The following is an 18,547-nucleotide window of genomic DNA, read 5'->3' on the forward strand; positions in this document are numbered from 1 at the left end:
AAAAAAAAAAAAAAAAAAGTACTCAAATTCTGATTTTCGTTGTGGTTTTAGGGTTCAAATTAGCAAGTGGGATTGTTTATTACTACTTAAATCCCTCACTTCATGCTCCGTTTGCACAAATTTAAAGAGGCACTGGTGTATCTTAAGAGGTACTGGTATTGTTAATTGCCTCTAGTTGTATTTGACTTGTGGATTCTGGAGAAGAAGAATTTCCTTTTGCGGGATGGGGGAAAGAATCCCTTGCCTGTATTCATCATATGGATACAAAGGCTGGAGTGTGGGAGTTTAGATCCGTATTCTTTGAGGCTTTCAGAGATCCCAGGTACATTGAAAATAGCTCAGACGATTCCTTTAGGACTGTTTTCATGATTTGATCTCTGTGTAAAGTGAAGTGAAAGTCCAGGATCAGGGTGTATTTCTGGTAACTGGGGATTATTTAAGTCTTTGAGTAGTCTACAGAGGGCTGAACAACTAGTTTAGGGTAGCGGTTTCACTTCTGTGGCAGAGGACTGCTTGGGCAGAAGTTTCAGTAACCAGTTTCTTCAAGAAAGAACTGTGTGTGCCTGTGTGTGTGTCAAAGTTTCCCCATCATACAAAAAATATAATGATTTTAATGTTTTAAACTAATGAAGTGATTATAAAATGTTTTGATGTATTTTGTTGATATCTTATGTGTGTGTAAACTTACGTGATTTTAAAATGTTTTAAAATCTAGATCAGATTAAACATTGTCTGGCTTGCACTCTAAAACTGGTTAGCTGAAGACGACTTCTCAGGTTTCTTCAGGATGCCGGCAGCACTTGTGGAGAATAGCCAGGTTATCTGTGAAGTGTGGGCCAGTAATCTAGAAGAAGAGATGAGGAAGATCCGAGAAATCGTGCTCAGTTACAGTTACATTGCCATGGTAAGGCGCTCTACTCTGTTTGACTCACCTTCTTTTTTACTTTTAGAGATGGGGTCTTGCTCTTTGGCCCAGGCTGGAGTGCAGTGGCTATTCACAGATGAAGTCATAGCTCACTGCAGCCTTCAACTCCTGGGCTCAAGCAGTCCTCCCACCTCACCCTCCCAGGTTGCTGGGACTACAGGCTCATACCACCAGGCCCCAGCTTCACTCACCTTCTTATACGGGTTTAGGGAATGCTTAATTTGAGATTTTGAAAAGAATGAGTATATTCCACTAAAGCTATTGTAAATTAAACCTGTTGGAAGGTTGTCTTGCTTTGTGAAATATCAAGGTAGTCAGTAGTAGTCTCTGAGTAGGATGTAACTTCTAGTATTTTAGAAGTCTCTAAGAAGGATGTAACTTCTAGTGTCTTAGATTTTTTTGTAACATTACTCTGTTTGAAAGTCTTTAAAGCAGAAGTAATGTCAACCCCTAGGGCACATCTGTTCCACAGATATGGTGAATTTGACTGTCAATGTTTATTCAAAATTAAAAAAATTTGTTGCCAGCATTTAAAAGTCAATAGATCTTACTTAAATTCCAGATTGTTCTGGCAATATATGTTATACACCCCTGCCTGACACTGCCTGGAGAGGGAGAGATGAGTATTGTGGTAATATTAAGGGCCTCCTGTAGAGGGGCATGTGCTCTCTGTTTTATTCCAATCCCTATTACTTGTACCATTTTCATACCTAGCTGACTTTACTCCTTCACATTAGCTGCTTGGAGTTTCTGACTCCTGCTTTAGAGATTATAGAGTTAAGTCTTTAGCTTGGTATTCAGAGCTCCTTCATCTTTTCACTCAAGCTAAGCCTGTCTCTTTATTTTTTTTTCTGAATGGATGTTTCACTTTCCTGTATTTGTATTTTTATTCATATATTGTTCTCAACCTAGAATGTTCTTAATTGACTGCGTATCTACCTGTAGTTACTCAACTATTTCTATTGACATTCTGCTTATTTAGGATCAACTTGTTGTGCAAAGCTTCATGATTCTAATGCTTCTTCAGTAGATATCAACAAGATCAGTATTTTAAGATAGAATTTTGCCAGGCGTGGTGGCTGATGCCTGTAATCTGTGCACTTTGGGAGGTCGAGGCAGATGGGTCACTTGAGACCAGCCTGGGCAACATAGTGAAACTCCATCTCTATAAAAAATAAAATAATTAGCTGGGCATGGTGGCGTGCGCTTGTTATTCCAGCTACTAGGGAGGCTGAGGTGGGAGGATTGATTGTACCTGTGAGGTAGAGGCTGTAGCGAGCTGTGATTGTGCCACTGCACTCCAGCTTGGGTGACAGAGACAGAACAACCCTATCTAAACTGGAAAAGGAAATTAGGAAGACAGAAACAAAAGGAGAAAGGATAGAAAGAAAGACTAAAAAAAAAAAAAAAAAAACCCTATAAAAAAAAAAAAAAAAAAAATTTGTGCCCAAGTTTGGGGCTTGTCACATAACTTTTATAAATGGAGGTAAAATTGTATTTATGAATTACCAATTCAGCATCCACTGTTTTGTGAAACCTTGTGATGAGCGACTTTTCCTTTTCCAGGACACAGAATTTCCAGGAGTTGTGGTGCGGCCAATTGGTGAATTTCGTAGTTCCATAGATTACCAGTATCAGCTTCTGCGGTGTAATGTTGACCTTTTAAAAATTATCCAGCTGGGCCTTACATTCACAAATGAGAAGGGAGAATATCCTTCTGGAATCAATACCTGGCAGTTCAACTTCAAATTTAACCTTACGTAAGTGATTTCTAAATAAAATTTTAAGTTTTGTTTTCACTGAATCCAGGTAGGTGTTGGATAGAATGGTCAAGCAGAGGATGGAATAGGGAATGTCAACAAGTGAAGCCTTGCTTAAAGAACTGCAGCAGTTCAACAATGAAAAGATAAACAACCCAACTAAAAATGGGCAAAAGATCTGAATAGACTTTTCTTGAAAGATAATGTACAGCTGGCCAATAAGCCCATGAAAAGATGCTCAACATCAGTAGTCATGAAGGAAATGCAAATTAAACCCACATTGGGATACCACTTCACACCCACTAGAAGGGCTATAGTCAAAAGGACATAATAAGTGTTGTTGAGGGTGTAGAGAAAATTGGAATCCTCATACGTTACTGCTGGGAATATAGAATTTTGGGGGAAATTTTGGAAAATAGTTTTGCAGTTCCTGAAAAGGTTAAACATAGAGTTGCCATATGACCTAGCAGTTCCACTCCTAGGCAGTGGAATATTCCATGGTATGTATATACCACATTTTGTTTATTCATCTGTTGATGGACACTTGGGTTTCTTCTACCTCTTGGCTGGTGTGGATATTGCCGCTATGAACGTGGGTGTGCAAATATTTCTTCAAGATCTTGTCTTCAGTTCTTTGGGATGTATACCCAGGAATTTTAAAAGAAAATTTGGGGGAGACTTATCATTTTGCTGATTGCATAAAGTGGTGTTACTGTATTTCCTATCAGATCCTGCCTTGTTTAACTGGGCATCAGGAGTGTTTCATAACTTAGGGGTAATTTTTTTTTTTTCTGTCAAGACAGGGTCTCGCTTTGTTACCCAGGCTAGAGTGCAGTTGTGTGAACATGGCTCACTGCAGCCTCAATCTCCCAGGCTCAAGCAATCCTCCCACATCAGCATCAGCCCCCTGAGTAGCTGGGACTACAGGTGCATGCCACCACACTTGGCTAATTTTTTGTAGAAAGTGATCAGCCCGCTTTGGCCTCCCAAAGTGCTGAGATTACAGGTGTGAGCTCCTCTGCCTGGCAGGAGTAATTTTTTTTGTTGTTGTTCATGTGTTTTGGAAATTTCCTTGAGGTTCAAATAATTTGGGGAGATGATCTGGATCTTTCCTTTAACTGCATTTTTTAGTTATTGTCAAAGCCTGTAGTTTGTACCGTAAAAATAAAATAATACAAGGAAGAAAAATGAATGGTTTCACTGAGGGGTTTGAGTATGTACGTGTTTAAAATAATGTTTACTTGTGGCCAGGTATGGTGGCCCACGCCTGTAATTCCAGCACTCTTGGGACACCAAGGTGGGTGGATCACTTGAGGCCAGGAGTTCAAGACCAGCCTGGGCAACATGGTGAAACCCCATCTTCACTAAAAATATAAAAATTAGCTTGACGTGGTGGTGGGTATCTGTAATCCCCGCTACTCAGAGGCTGAGGTGGGAGGGTCACTTTAACCTGGGAGGCAGAGGCTGCAGTGAGTTGAGATTGTGCCACTGCACTGCAGCCTAGGTGACAGAGTGAGACTCTGCCTCAACATAATATAATAATAATGATGATGTTGAGATTGAAGCCTAGTTATAAAAAAAAATGTTTACTTGAGATCGAAGCCTAGTTACAATAAACAAAACAAAACAATAAAATAATGTTTATTTACATGGAAAAGAAACTTGTGATTCAATACTGGTTTTAGTGGGGGGAAAAAAAATCGAGATTGTAGTGGTTTTCTTATTGTCTAACCCAAGTTTATGTGATAAGCAAGTGAAAGTCTAGTGGAACAGGAGTTGTTTAGCTTATTTCCTTACTTTTGTGTTACGTGGTATTATAACTTAATTCCTGTGGTTGAACTAATGGACGTATCTTTACAGTGGAATATTATGCCAGTGTTACAATGGAGGAATATTGATCTGTAAAGTTGGTCTGTGATGTAGAGATGTAAGGGATGTGTATGTGTAGACAGAGAAAATAGTCTGGAAAGATATGTAAATGGAGGTTTTAGATCTGTGGGGTAGTATTATAAGAACATTAATTTTTTCAATTTTTTTCATGACAAAGAGTCTTTTAGATAATTAACTATACCAGGTAATAATATGTAACAAGTTATTTAATTTTGTCATCTAGTAATTTTGATTAAGAGAAACTAAAAGTAGCTCAAACAATTACACTAGTATTCATTGTTTGAACCATTAGCAGGAATAGACTACTTTAAGGTGGGCTGCTGCTCCACATAGGTTACTTTAGATAACTATTTACAACTTTTTCATAGATAAAGCCCCTGACCTTCATGGAAGCATCAGGGGAAAAAAAAATTTTATTCCTGTCTTTCTTCAAAGAACTTTTTTCCTTCCACTAGAGTTAAGAAAGAAAAAGTCAGCAATGATACATGTGTTGCTTGCGCTAAAAGGCATAGGAAAACAGACCCATTATATTTCTAGGAAATACAAAGTAAAAAGAGAAAATCTTTCTTTTTTTAATGTCCTTTTGAAAAGATAAAAGCTTTAGGTAGGTTGTAAGTCTGTACAAAGAAGCTAGATTTGCTACTCTCCAAGATGTGAAGGGACCTGCTATGTAATATTCAGAAATCATTTACTGCCTGAAAAGTTATAAGAATATAACTTGAGCCTTGCTAAAGCTTCATACTCCCTGAGGCATCTAAAATGCCAGTCTATGGAACAGGCACTTCGTTCTTCTACTCCTCTTCATTCATGCCATAGTTTTCATGGATTTCTGGCCGATGTCACAGATAGGCCAAGAGGCTATCCAAGCTTCACCCCTGTTCTGCCAGAAGTAGGTCCACAGGCTGGTCCTCTTCTCCTGGGCTTCCTATGCCACTTGAGTGCTGCAGCTCCTTTGAGATTCCAGGGCTGTGGTTTCCTTGGCCTGGACCTCTTTCTCCCTCTGCAGGTGGTACTGTTAAGTTTCACCCTCAGCTGCTGCTTTGATCTGCCTCAGCCTCTGGGTCTTTTGCTAATGGCCCTTGGATACCTTCTCAGTGGCACATTTCTTAGCCTGTAGCAGCTGCTGGATCCCCTGAGACTGATTGGCCATGGTGGCGGTGACTCTGAGACAGAGGCAAGCAGCCTGAATCAGCTGAAAGGTGCATTGGGTCAGCTTAGCTGGCCGCCCACAATTTGTGCCTCAGTATTTTTTTGTTGGTTGATTTTTTTTTTTTTTAATTATTTTTTGAAACAGAGTCTTGTTTTATTGACCAGGCTGGAGTACAGTGGTATGATTTTGGCTCAGTGCAACCTTTGCCTCCTGGGTTCAAGTGATTCTCATGCCTCTTGAGTAGCTGGGATTACAGGTACCTGCCACCATGTTTGGTTAATTTTTGTATTTTTAGTAGAGATGAGGTTTCACCATGTTGGCCAGGCTGGTCTCAAACTCCTGCCCTCAAGTGATCTGCCTGCCTCAGCCTCCCAAGTGTTGATATTACAGGTGTGAGCCATCATGCCCAACCTATTTATTTTTGAGATAAGATCTTGCTGTGTCACCCAGACTGGGTGTGAGCACCCTCCAGTTCTTGGCCTCAAGCAATCCTCCCAGCTCAGCCTCTGGAGTAGTTGGCACTACAGGTGCATACCACCATGCTTGGCTCTGTGTGTGTGTGTGTGTGTGTGTGTGTGTGTGTGTGTGNTTTAAAAAAAAAAAAAAAAAAAAAGTTGAGATTATAGTATGATAAACTATTCAGGAAAAGTGAAAGTTTCTGACATGAAGTAGCTTTGAGAAATAAAATGGTTGAACGCTGGGGCCTGATAACTGCTGCTTTTTTAACCTCTGTGGCTTATTCTCTCCTTGTAGTGGCTATGATTTTGGCTATATGGTAAAGTTGCTTACAGACTCTCGTTTGCCAGAAGAGGAACATGAATTCTTTCATATTCTGAATCTTTTCTTCCCATCCATTTATGATGTGAAATACCTAATGAAGAGTTGCAAAAATCTTAAGGTATATGTTATTTTTTTTAATACCAGAAATAAAAATAAGGACAGAAAAAAAGCTGACTGACTTTGCTTTATTGTTATGTGTTCAGCATGCATTACTGAGTACTAGATGCCAGTGTGTTAGTGGACAGGGTATGATAGAAAGCCGATCTCACAGATTTGTGTGGTAACAATCTTTAACCTGGCCATGAAGGGAACCCTCTGCTTCTGTCACCCTGAGGCAGGCATTCTTCACTTGAGCCCCATGAACCTAGTGAAAAGGTATAAATGCAGTTTGTTAGGGATGGGGTCTGTGGTGTAACAGATTCTCAGAGGGGTTTTAACCCTAGAAAGTTTTAGAACTTGGTATCCTAATAAATTGTTGACATAGAGCTTTGCTGTCTAGAATTAGAGTGGGACTTACTGTTTCCTCAACCTTGAAGTTTTGATTTTAAAGGCAGAGATCTGGCAAAATTAACAACATAGAAAGGAAAGGAGGAAAACGTAGAATGTAGCACAATACATCATTTGGAAAAAGGGAAGAAAAGAGCTAAAAAGAGGAAACTAAGGCCTGCTAAGTAAAGGCCTGTCCCCACTTCTTGCTGGAATTTAGTGAACTCATAACTGGACTTAGTTGACTCCAGTGGAGGCGTGTTGGGTATGTAATATTACCTTTGTTTTCCTTACATCTCCAGGGAGGTCTTCAGGAAGTTGCTGATCAGTTGGATTTGCAGAGGATTGGAAGGCAGCACCAGGCAGGCTCAGACTCACTGCTGACAGGAATGGCTTTCTTTAGGATGAAAGAGGTAAGCTTCCTTGAATGTGATCATGGACCTCTTGGTAGTAATTTGCTGAAGGCTAAGAAGTTAGTGGTGGATGGTCTGGGTGGGCTGAGGTTTGTTGAACATTGTGTGTTTTTTTTTTTTTTTTTTTTTTTTTTATTATTTTTCTTTTTTTTTCTTTTTTTTTTTTTTAGAGACAGAGTCTTGCAGTGTTGCCCAGGCTGTTCTGGCCTCAAGCCGTCTTCCGCCTCAAGCGATCTTCCTGCCTTTTGCGTTGGCCCCCCAAAGTGCTGGGATTACAGGAATGCACCTCTGTGCCTGGTCAATTTTTTTTTTTTAATAATGACCAAATATATACATTTTATAATTGGGAAATTTTTAATGAGGAAATTTAGTTTATGGAGGAAAATCTCATTTTTCTATCTGTCACAGAAATATGATGATCTACTTTGTTTGCTTGTTTGAATGCTTGAAAGAGTGAATTGATCTGTTTTTAGGAAACGCATAAAATACTTGTACTATAATTGTAAGATAGTGGTAATATTGTGGCCACTACTTCTGTTTCATTATTCACCAGTTAATAAATAAATACCTTGTTTTTTTAGAGAGGACATGTACTCCCAGGATTCCATAGATCTTCTTGCTAACTCAGGACTGCAGTTTCAGAAGCATGAAGAGGAAGGGATTGACACACTGCACTTTGCAGAGCTGCTTATGACATCAGGAGTGGTTCTCTGTGACAATGTCAAATGGCTTTCATTTCATAGGTCAGTCTTAGGGAATGTGTATTTCTCTCTCACTTTGAGCTACACTGGAGCAGGGAATTGAATTCTTATTTTTTGAAGTCTTATTTCTTGAAGTTATTTTTGAAGTCCTAGTGACTGTTCTGTTGATCAGCAGCAGTCAGAAGTTGAATTGGTACTTGTTGCCCATGTTTGAGTTTTTCAGAAAACGCTGGGGCTCATACTGGTTTACTTCACACAGTATTTGGCTCTGTCATGTGGCTATCAGTGGGTTTAATTCCAAGTGGGAATATGGAGGGTGGAGAGGGTCACAGCACTTGGTTATCTTTTAAGTGGCTATCCTGGAGTTTCTTAGGTACCTGAAAGCCAGATTCTCCTTATTTTACCTTCTGAGTACTTTTGGATTTTTGGTGAATTGAATCCACAACTACAAACCCTTGGGTACTTTTTTATATCTCCCATGTTAGTCTGTTAGGTTGTTGTTAGAAAGTTCAGACTAGGCCGGGCGCGGTGGCTCACGCCTGTAATCCCAGCACTTTGGGAGGCCGAGGCGGGTGGATCACGAGGTCAAGAGATCGAGACCATCCTGGTCAACATGGTGAAACCCCGTCTCTANCCTCCTGGGTTTAAGTGATTCTCGTGCCTCAGCCTCCCAAGTAGCTGGGATTACAGGTGCCTGCCACCACGCCTGGCTAATTTTTTTGTATTTTTAGTAGAGACGGGGTTTCACAATCTTGGCCAGGCTGATCCTGAACTCCTGATCTCGTGATCCATCCACCTCTGCCTCCCAAAGTGCTGGATTACAGGCGTAAGCCACTGTGCCCAGCCAAGCCTTTCTTTATTATTAGTTTCTTTTTCTAGTTTGCGATATTTTCAGGGCTTTAGGAAGGCTGGGAGGTGCTGATGTGGTAGTTTTTTTTTTTTCTTTTTAAAGATGAGTCTTGCTGTGTTGCCCAGGCTGGAGTGCAGTGGCGCGATTTTGGCTCACTGCAACCTCCGCTTCTCGGGTGCAAGTGACTCTTCCGCCTCAGCCTCCCAAGTAGCTGAGATTACAGGCGTGTGCTACCATGCCCGGTTAGTTTTTGTATTTTCAGTAGAGATGGGGTTTCACTCCAGGCTGGTCTTGACCTCCTAACCCCAAGTGATCTGCCCAACTTAGCCTCACAAAGGACTGGGATTAAAGGTGTGAGCCACGGCACCTGGCCAGATGTGATAGTGTTTATACTTGTCATGACTCCTGGCGTAATTCTCACCACGGTTCTCTGTCCCATTCTGCAGTTGTTTTTTGAGGACAGCATTGATGACGCCAAATACTGTGGGCGGCTCTATGGCTTAGGCACAGGAGTGGCCCAGAAGCAGAATGAGGACGTGGACTCTGCGCAGGAGAAGATGAGCATCCTGGCGATCATCAACAATATGCAGCAGTGACGGTGCCAGGCTCTGCAGGGCGGGCCTCATCCCAGATTGGTGCTTACTGTGCTGACTGTACTCACCTTCCCCAAGAGAAAATGCTTCTTTTGAGCAAGCTGTACCTACCATCTGCATTGAGCAGAAAGACTTGTTTTACCGAAGACAAAAGATGTCTTTATTTTAGATCCAGAAGAGAGGAGTTTGCTCTGAATTTATAAACAAGTCTTCCCTGTTCCTCATCCCCAAGTCTCTCCTCTCCAGTTGCCTCTTGCCACCAGCATCCATGGCTCATTTGACACCTTTTTAAATATCCAGGACAAGTCTGAAACAAACTAGTAAAATGTATATAACTCTTACCTGTTGTCATTCTTTTTTTAAAAAATTTGTTGCTACTCTGATAATGAAGATTCTTGCTCTGATTCTCAGCTGAGCTGAGGGCTTCCAGGGAAAATGGAACAAAATGGTGTTCTTGTGTAATGAGTTACTGATACTGAGTCTTCCTTTCCTTTTCTAACCCTTCTCGAAGACATTTGCTTTCCTCACACTTTCATAGTCTTTCTTTACTTATTACTGTATGGAAATGAATTGCTCAGTGCTGAAATTTGAAGACCAGATAATGAAACATAAAAGCAAACAATTTACTGAATCTGTCTACCCTTCATTCATGAGAACTCCAGAATGAATGTTGACCACTGAAGCGTCTTTAAGTCTGTGTGTTCCTTTGTGCCACTGAGGTTTGCTGTCACATATACGTCATCTGAAGTCATCTGAAATTTTTGTATAATATCCTGGATTTGATCCTGAAGGAAACTAGTTAAGATCAGATTTTTGGGTCATGTCTGTTGTACTTTCAATAATGTGATTTCAGCTGGTCATCTGGATTCTCCCACTTCTCCATTTTTCCTGCTTTTCCTTCTAGCAAACCTGAAACATTAGGGAGATGGATTAATGTGAGTACCAGGAATATGTCTAAAAAGCTAGAGTAGTTACATGTAAACAGGCAGTAAGATAATTTGGGTTCTTGAGTTGTTTTGGAGTAATATCCCACAACTGGGGTAGGAAGCTCAGGACTTTTTTTTTTTTTTTTTTTTTTTTTTTTAAAGCTAGTCATTTAAAAAGTATACTATATTTTTTTGAATGACTACAGTATGGACAATTTCAAAAAACCAAAACCCCTTTTGGATTGGTAGAAATAAAAACTGGTAACTCGCTGAAATGAATGAATGGTTTTGCATTTTAAAAGCTTATGGAAAACTCAATTTGAAATGATTCAAAAATGTCAAGTATTATAAGCTAGTATTTAAGATGATTGTAAATATTATTTATGTTTTTAATTTTGTAAAATAAAGATTTCTTTTTAACCACTGGCATTAAGGTTTGGTCTTTTGTAGCTATGGATTGCTAACTCTGGAAGATGGTCATTTGCCATCAGTGACATAAGAGCATCTTGGCTTCATTGTCCCCAAGTTGGCTTACATACAAAATATCACTTGGTAGGAAGCTTTTCATGAGCACCTGTGTAAATGGAATTGCCTCTTCATACTCAAGATTGTTGGGTCTAAAAAAAAAAAAAAAAGATTGTTGGGTCTTAGTATTACAGAATTAAACCAATATCTTCTGGGGTCACTCCATTATATGTGGTGGATCAGCTTGTTGATATAGTAGGATTCTTTTAAACAACCTGAACTTCAGCTGTCCTACAATCGGCTCAAGACTTTGTTTCCACCCATTTCTATTGACACAAGATGTGGGGTTTTAAGGAGTCTAATACAGGGGCAGATAGATAGGGAATTCTGACTGGGAAGTTGACACAGAGATTTACTAGTATAGTTTGTGGTGAAACAGCAGTTAGTGGTTCTCAACGAGGGTGCCCTGGCATGCTGGTGACTGTGAGCCCTATGCAGATACCCTTCCAAATTTGAATTAAAACAGGTTTTAATATTTTCTACAATTAAGGACTTACATGTCAGGAAAAATGCTGAGAAAAAGGGCTGAGGAACTCAGTGTTGAGTGTGGGGTTTGGTCATTGAATGTGAAAGTTAAGAACTTAAGAGTAGTGGTTTAGCAAGAAAGAGCACGAGTCTATTAGAACTGGCAAGAACTTGGTATGTATGAGTGCATGTGTAAGTGCTCATCCTTAAAAAGGGATGGCACTGTAGGGTAACAAAGAGAATAATTTCAGGTGTAATTCTTTTTTGTTTTGGTATTTGTTTTTTTTTAAGACAGGGTCTCACTCTGTTGTCCAGGCTGGAGTTCAGTGGCATAATCCTGGCTCACTGCAACCTCACCCACCCGAGTACCTGGGACTACAGGCCCCATGCCACCACACCCAGCTAATTTTTATATTTTTTGGTAGAGATGGGGGTTTCGCCATGTGGGCAAGCTGGTGTCAAACTCCTAACCTCAAGTGATCTGCCTGTCATGGCCTCCCAATGTGCTATTACAGGCATGAGCCACCATGCCAGACTTGTAATTTTTTCTTTTTTTGAGATGGAGTCTTGCTCCATTGCCCAGACTCGAGTGCAGCTACACAATCTCGGCTCACTGCAACCTCTGCCTCCCGGATTCATACAATTCTCCTGCCTCAGCCTCCTGAGTAGCTGAGATTACAAACATGTGCCACCATGCCTAGCTAATGTTTGTATTTTTAATAGACGGGGGTCTCTCCATGTTGGCCAGGCTGGTCTTGAACTCCTGACCTCAGGTGATTTTAAAAGCTTATGGAAAAGTGCTAGGGTTACAGGCGTGAGCCACTGTGCCCAGCTGTAATTCATTTTTAAAATTTCGTTTATTATTTATAGAGATGGGAGCTTGCTATGTGCTCAGGCTGGCCCTGAACTCTCGGCCTCAAGCAATCCTCCTGCTTCAGCCTCCCTAGTATCTAGGACTATAGGTGTGCACCATAGCACCAGGCAACTGAGCACAATTCAGTTCCTCCATCTATACTGCCAAATATTCTTGAATTCCAGTGTTCTGCTAATCCAAGAACGGTGACCACCAACCACAAGCCTAGTTGTTAGCCAGTGCTGGTATGAATGAGCTCAATTCTTGATAGGAGGCAAAGAGTTTGTAAAGGCTAGGGTTAGTCTTGGGTAAACCACGTTTAAGATTTTTATCCAAGAGCAATCGGAAACTACCGAAAGGTTTTTAAACAGGGAATTGATGAACTCTGATTTGTGATTTAGCAGTCACTGCTAATGTGAAGAATGTAGAACTAGGAAGATCAGATTCAGAGAAACATGGGGAGGCCAATGCCGTCATCTGGGTAATGGGATGGTGGTTTGGACTCCTGGGGAGGTAGAGGAGAGGCATTAGATTACTTTAGATGGGGATAAAGAACCAAAAGAAATTGCTTGCCGGGAGCAGTGGCTCATGCCTAAAATCCTAGCACTTTGGGAGGCTGAGGTGGGCGGATCATGAGGTCAAGAGATTGAGACTATCCTGGCCAACATGGTGAAACCCCATCTCTACTAAAAATACAAAAATTAGCCGGACATAGTGGCATGTGCCTGTAGTCCCAGCTACTTGAGAGGCTGAGGCAGGAGACTTGCTTGAAGCTGGGAGGCGGAGACTGCAGTGAGCTGAGATTGTGCCACTGCACTCCAGCCTGGTGACAAAGTGAGACATCATCTCAAAAAAAAAAAAAAAAAAATTGCTTTAGTGATGTATCCTTTTCACTCAGAAAGTTAACTTGGTGCTTTGGCTCTTTGTGGTTCTGATAATTAGGGAGCTATAAATTAAAAACATTTTTTCAAATTATAATAGCTTGAGTACATTATACAGTACTGGAAAGAAGAGAGGGCTTTAAAAAATTGACTTTTCAGGCTGGGTGTGGTGACTCACGCCTGTAATCCCAGCACTTTGGGAGGCCAAGGCCAAGGCAGGTGGATCACGAGGTCAGGAGTTTGAGACCAGCCTGGCCAAGATGGTGAAACCCCATCTCTACTAAAAATACAAAAATTAGCCAGATGTGGTGGCAGGTACTTGCAATCCCAGCTATTCAGGAGGCTGAAGCAGAATTGCTTGAACATGGGAGACGGAGGTTGCAGTGAGCCAAGGTCACATCACTCCATTCTAGGCAGGGCAACAAAGCAAGGCTCCATCTCAAAAAAAAAAAAAAAAAAAAAAAAAATTGACTTGTCATTTTTATTGCTTAGTTTTCAAATAGTATATATATATTTTTTAACAGACAGGGTCTCACTGTTACCCAGGCTGGAATGCAGTGGCCTTGGCTCCCAAATTCAAGTGATTTTTTGTGCCTTACCCTCCCAAGTAGTTGGGATTACAGGTGTGTGCCACCACACCCAGCTAATTTTTTGTGGTTTTACTAGAGACAAAGTTTTGCTATGTTCGCCAGGCTGATCTCAAACTCCTGTCCTCAAGTGATTCACTTGCCTTGGCCTCCCAAAGTGTTGGGATTACAGGCATGAGCCACAGCACCCGGCCACAAATAGTAAATCTTGTTCTTACCAAAGCAGTAACTGAGGAGTGTGCAGGACTCCTCCATCCACAGGTGATGCTTCTGACAGATCATAATGGAATTTAGAATTCTAGTTAACAATACTGCTGTTTACTCAAGTGGAGGGGAATATATTTTTTCCACCTCTCTAAGTTCATTTTAGCAGTTTGCAGAACTGGTGCCCAGTTCTCTAGCTAGCCATGCCTATTTATATCTTTTAATCAAGAAAGATTCTCCATCCCTAGTAACAAAGCATCATCTTCCTAAAGTTCACTTAACTGTATAAAGAACTGTGAGGATCTACAGTATTTCCCTTTTTTGAGTTTGCCAAACTCTAATGCTAGGCACATATACGCCTTTAAAAACTGTCTCAAACTTTTTCCTTCCTGGGACTAACTGTAAATGAATTTCATTCTTACCATCCCAACAACCCCAATCCTAGGAATTGAAAAATAAACTACACACTTGAGCAGAAAAGCCTTCACAGTGAATCCCAGAGGAAAACAGTTCAATTATCTGGAAGAAGTGCTTCTTTCCACACCCATGTCAGATTCTGATTTTCCAACCCTAGCAACTGTGATATTACAGAAATATCTGTTCCTGACACTGTTCAACTGTTTAAATAATGAAGGAGGAGAGAAAAAAGATTTGTAATTAAAAAGTATTTAGGGTCCCAATAGTTGGAGTCCAATAATCCAAAGGTCATCTATGCAAAATTAGGAATATACATTTTTCTCCAAAGAGTATCCATGGCTTTAACCTGATTCTCAAAAGGATCCTATGATCCAAGAAAGTTTAAGAACCATTAAAACAGTAATTTATGCCTAAGCTATTTCACTGCCATCAATCCATTTCTTACAAAACTGAAGGGAAAACACATATTTGAATCACTTCTTCCAAAGCTTTAGTAAGTGATCTGTTCAAATAAGCAATTACATAAAACAAAAAAACCAAATTTCCAACCTAAAATTCAGACAGGAGAGTCAACATGATGGTTAAGGCCTATTTCATATTCAAACTTCAATCTATGAAAGAGTAGAGGGGGAAGGTTCTCTTCTTTCAAATTAAATATTATAAAAACAATTTTAAAAAGGTAGTCATAAAATGCAGCAACTCCATCTCAAGCATGACATGTTTCTGATCAGATGAAGTATTTATAAAGGTAGCTTGTGTTTTAAGCACATAACACTTTAGGTGATGACAGAAGTTTCTCCTCTTTGGGTGAAACCTGCATAAGGCTTTAGAGATGACCAACACTCTGCAGGTGTTTGTTCTCAGTAACAGCTGCTAGCTTTTCATGATCTTCCCTCCAGGAGGAGACTACAATTGAATCTAAAGTCAGATCCACTGTGTCTATTGCTACGTAGAGTTGATTCAAACTTAACCCTCATTTGTATTCTTTTGGATTACTGCAAAAACATCAGGGACCAGAGTGAATGTCTGATGAGGTGTAACTGCAGAAGTGAAAGGTGTCAAACATTTTCAATTTGGCAGTTTCTTCAAGGTTGTGAAAATTCATGTACAGAAGGTCTGGCAGTGCCTTTTGTAAGTTTTAGTGTTGCTGTATTTCTGAAGGAGCTCTTGGGCCTGCTGCTGCATTTCCTGGGTCAGACAGTCAGGAAAGTGGGACCTGATGAGAAGCAAGACGAGGCAGCACTCCAGCACATCTGGGAAGGGCCAGGCCTGAAAGATGACAAGACGATGAATAAGGAAACGTTTGCAAAAGAGCCACAAACACCTGTTCAGAAGGCACCAGTAACTCAGGTTCACCTACAGACACTTCTTGGACACAGCTGAGCCAGTTCTCTCCTAAGGCAATGTCCTTTCTCTTCAACAGTTACTCCAAGGAGAGATGACACTCAAAACTGGGATGGCTACTGGGAAGTCCTTCTCAATGGCACAATCTTTTTCTACAGCCCTATGTAACTCAACCCTTAAAAATGGTGCTTCTATTACTATTTGGGCCCACAACCAAAAAGACCTGTCCATCTGTAAGCTATCTAATACATGGCACCAATTTAAATTTTACTTCTGACCTATTAAATGTATTTGGTTTCTCTGAAGACTGAGGTATAAAACTGCTTGTGTGATCAATAATGCCACTCTCACAAAACATTCCAGCTAATCAAAGTAATTGGATTCTATATTTTTAAGCATGTATGAATGGGTAGACATTTTAGAAACTGAACAGAGAGGTAGATGATCTATAAGAATGTGGCATACTCAAGTGATAACACAAAAAGTAATGCTTCACCAAGTGAGTTGCTTCAACTCTTACCTTAACACTCTCAGGAAATTTCGCCATTCTCTCATTTGCCTCTGTAAGCCTCTTGGTTAATTCAGGCAGAGAAAGTGGCTCGTTTTTTTCTTCTTTACTAGCGAAAAAAATAAAAGATGTAAGTCGTATGTCTTGCCCTGGGTAACTTTTTTCTCCTATTGTTTTTTCCATGGTAAAATATATATAACATAAAACTTACCATCTTAGCCATTTAAAAATACATAGTCCAGTGGTTTTAAATACATTCATAATGTTGTGAAAAACAGCCCCACCATCTATTTCCAAAACTCTTGTTTTGTAACAAAACCTGAAATTTTATACCCATTAAACAGTAACTTTCCATTCTGCTTCCCCTAGCCCCTGTCAACCTCATTCTACTTTCTGTCTCTATGATTTTAAATATATATATATTTTTGAGACGGAGTGTCGCTCTGTCGCCCAGGCTAGCGTGCAGTGGCACAATCTCAGCTCACTGTAACCTCTGCCTACCGGGTTCAAGCAATTCTCCTGCCTCAGCCTCCTGAGTAGCTGGAATTATAGGTGCCTGCCACCACGCCCACCTAATTTTTGTATTTTTAGTAGAGACGGGTTTCACCATATTGGTCAGGCTGGTCTCGAACTCTCGACCTTGTGATCTGCCTGCCTCGGCCTCCCAAAATACTGGGAATACAGGCGTGAGCCACCGGATTTTGAGTAACTCATATAAGTGGAATCATACAGTGCATGTCTTTTTGTGACTAGCTTATTTCACTCAGCATAATGTCCTTCCTTTGTAAGGCTGAATGACATTCCATTGTATGCATCTGCCACATTTTGCTTAGCTATTCATCTGTCAGTGGATACTCAGGTTGCTCCCAAATTTTGGGTATTATGAGTAATGCTGCTATGCACATAGGCATGTACATATCTCAGAACATATTTCAGACCCTGCTTTCAATTCTTTTGGGTGTATACCCAGATGTGGAAGTGCTGGATCCTATGGTAATTCTATCTTACATTTCTTGAGGAACTGTTGCCAGACGGTTTTCCACAGTGGCTGCATCATTTTGTATTCCCACCAACAGGGCACAGGGTTCCACTTTCTCTGCATCCTCCCCAACACTTGTCTGTTTCTCTGATAGTAGCCTAATGGCTATGAAGTGCTATTTCAGTGTAGTTTTGATTTGCATTCCCCTAATGATCAGATGTTGAGCATCATTTTCTGTGCTTACCGGCTTTTTAGAGAAATGTCTATTCAAGTCCTTTGCCCATCCTTTAATTAGGTTATCTTTTATTATACCTGGGTAACTTTTGTCTTTTATTTAAAAAAATTTTTTTAAATTTAAACTTTTGCCCATGACACAGCCCTCAGGAGGTCCTGAGAACATGTGCCCCTGCCTGGGTAACTTTTATCTCATTTTATAAATAAAATTCCCTTGTCACCTGGATTTTTAAAAATTCAATTTTTTTTTTTTTTTTTTCTGTAGAGACAGGGTCTTACTGTCAACCAGGCTGGTATGAGTGGCACGATCATATCTCACTATAGCCTCGAACTCCTGGGCTCAAGTGATCCTCCCATCTCAGCCTCCTGAGTAGCTGGGACTACAAATGCATACCACCACACCTGGCTAATTTTAAAAAATTAATTTTTGTAGAGACAGGGTCTCAATATGTTGCCTAGGATAAACTCGAGCTCCTGGTCTCAAGTGATCCTCCTGCCTCAGCCTCCTAAGTAGCTGGGAATACAGGTGTAAGCCACCATGACTTGCTCTGCCACCTGGCTCTGTATCTCTCACCTTTAAATACAGAAACCAACTGGGCATGGTGGGTCATGCCTGTAATCCCAGCACTCTGGGAGGCTGAGGTGGAAGGGTCATTTGAAGCCAAGAGTTCAAGACTATCCTGGGCAACATAGTAAGACCCCATCTCTAGAAAAAAATTTTAATAAACTTAGCTGGGTGTGGTGGCACATGCTACTTGGGAGGTTGAGCTGAGAGGATTGCTTGAGTCTAGGAATTTTAAGGCTTCAGTGGTTATGCCACTGTACTCCAGCCTGGGTGACAGAGTAAGACTTGTCTTCCAAAAAAAAAAAAAAAAACACACACACACACCTAAAATCTGCCTAGGGTCTGATAGAGTAGCTTACTACAGAAGTGACTCAAATCTGATTCATGGATTTCAATGGGAGTATTTTTAGAGGGGCTTCAAAGCTTCTTAGTTTAATTTTTTTTTTTTTTTTGAGACGGAGTTTCGCTCTTGTTACCCAGGCTGGGGTGCAATGGCGCGATCTCGGCTCAC

General features: G+C 40.6%; 2 protein-coding genes and 1 long non-coding RNA gene across 3 annotated transcripts in view; 1 reads left to right on the top strand and 2 right to left on the bottom strand.

Annotated features, from left to right (window-relative positions):
- The window catches only part of CNOT8 (CCR4-NOT transcription complex subunit 8), a 14,888-nt gene extending 3,985 nt beyond the window's left edge, over nucleotides 1–10,903 (top strand). The window contains exons 2-6 of the mRNA XM_017540549.2: nucleotides 716–904; nucleotides 2,492–2,685; nucleotides 6,479–6,623; nucleotides 7,294–7,404; nucleotides 9,402–10,903. Of these exons, the coding sequence (XP_017396038.1) occupies nucleotides 788–904; nucleotides 2,492–2,685; nucleotides 6,479–6,623; nucleotides 7,294–7,404; nucleotides 9,402–9,551 (717 nt within the window). The 5' untranslated portion in view covers nucleotides 716–787 and the 3' untranslated portion in view covers nucleotides 9,552–10,903. The remainder of the gene's footprint in view (nucleotides 1–715; nucleotides 905–2,491; nucleotides 2,686–6,478; nucleotides 6,624–7,293; nucleotides 7,405–9,401) is intronic.
- On the bottom strand, nucleotides 6,619–9,978 carry LOC108312580. Its single transcript, XR_001828696.2, has 2 exons — nucleotides 9,891–9,978; nucleotides 6,619–6,869 (listed from the first exon to the last, which is right to left on the bottom strand). It is a non-coding gene; the product is annotated as an uncharacterized LOC108312580 (long non-coding RNA).
- Nucleotides 10,904–14,457: 3,554 nt separating the features above from the next.
- The window catches only part of GEMIN5 (gem nuclear organelle associated protein 5), a 56,493-nt gene continuing 52,403 nt past the window's right edge, over nucleotides 14,458–18,547 (bottom strand). Inside the window, exons 24-25 of the mRNA XM_037742762.1 lie at nucleotides 16,271–16,367; nucleotides 14,458–15,675 (exon numbers count right to left, since the gene is read on the bottom strand). Of these exons, the coding sequence (XP_037598690.1) occupies nucleotides 15,508–15,675; nucleotides 16,271–16,367 (265 nt within the window). The 3' untranslated portion in view covers nucleotides 14,458–15,507. The remainder of the gene's footprint in view (nucleotides 15,676–16,270; nucleotides 16,368–18,547) is intronic.

This window comes from Cebus imitator, unplaced genomic scaffold (assembly GCF_001604975.1).
Source record: "Cebus imitator isolate Cc_AM_T3 unplaced genomic scaffold, Cebus_imitator-1.0 Scaffold126, whole genome shotgun sequence".
Taxonomy (NCBI): domain Eukaryota; kingdom Metazoa; phylum Chordata; class Mammalia; order Primates; family Cebidae; genus Cebus; species Cebus imitator.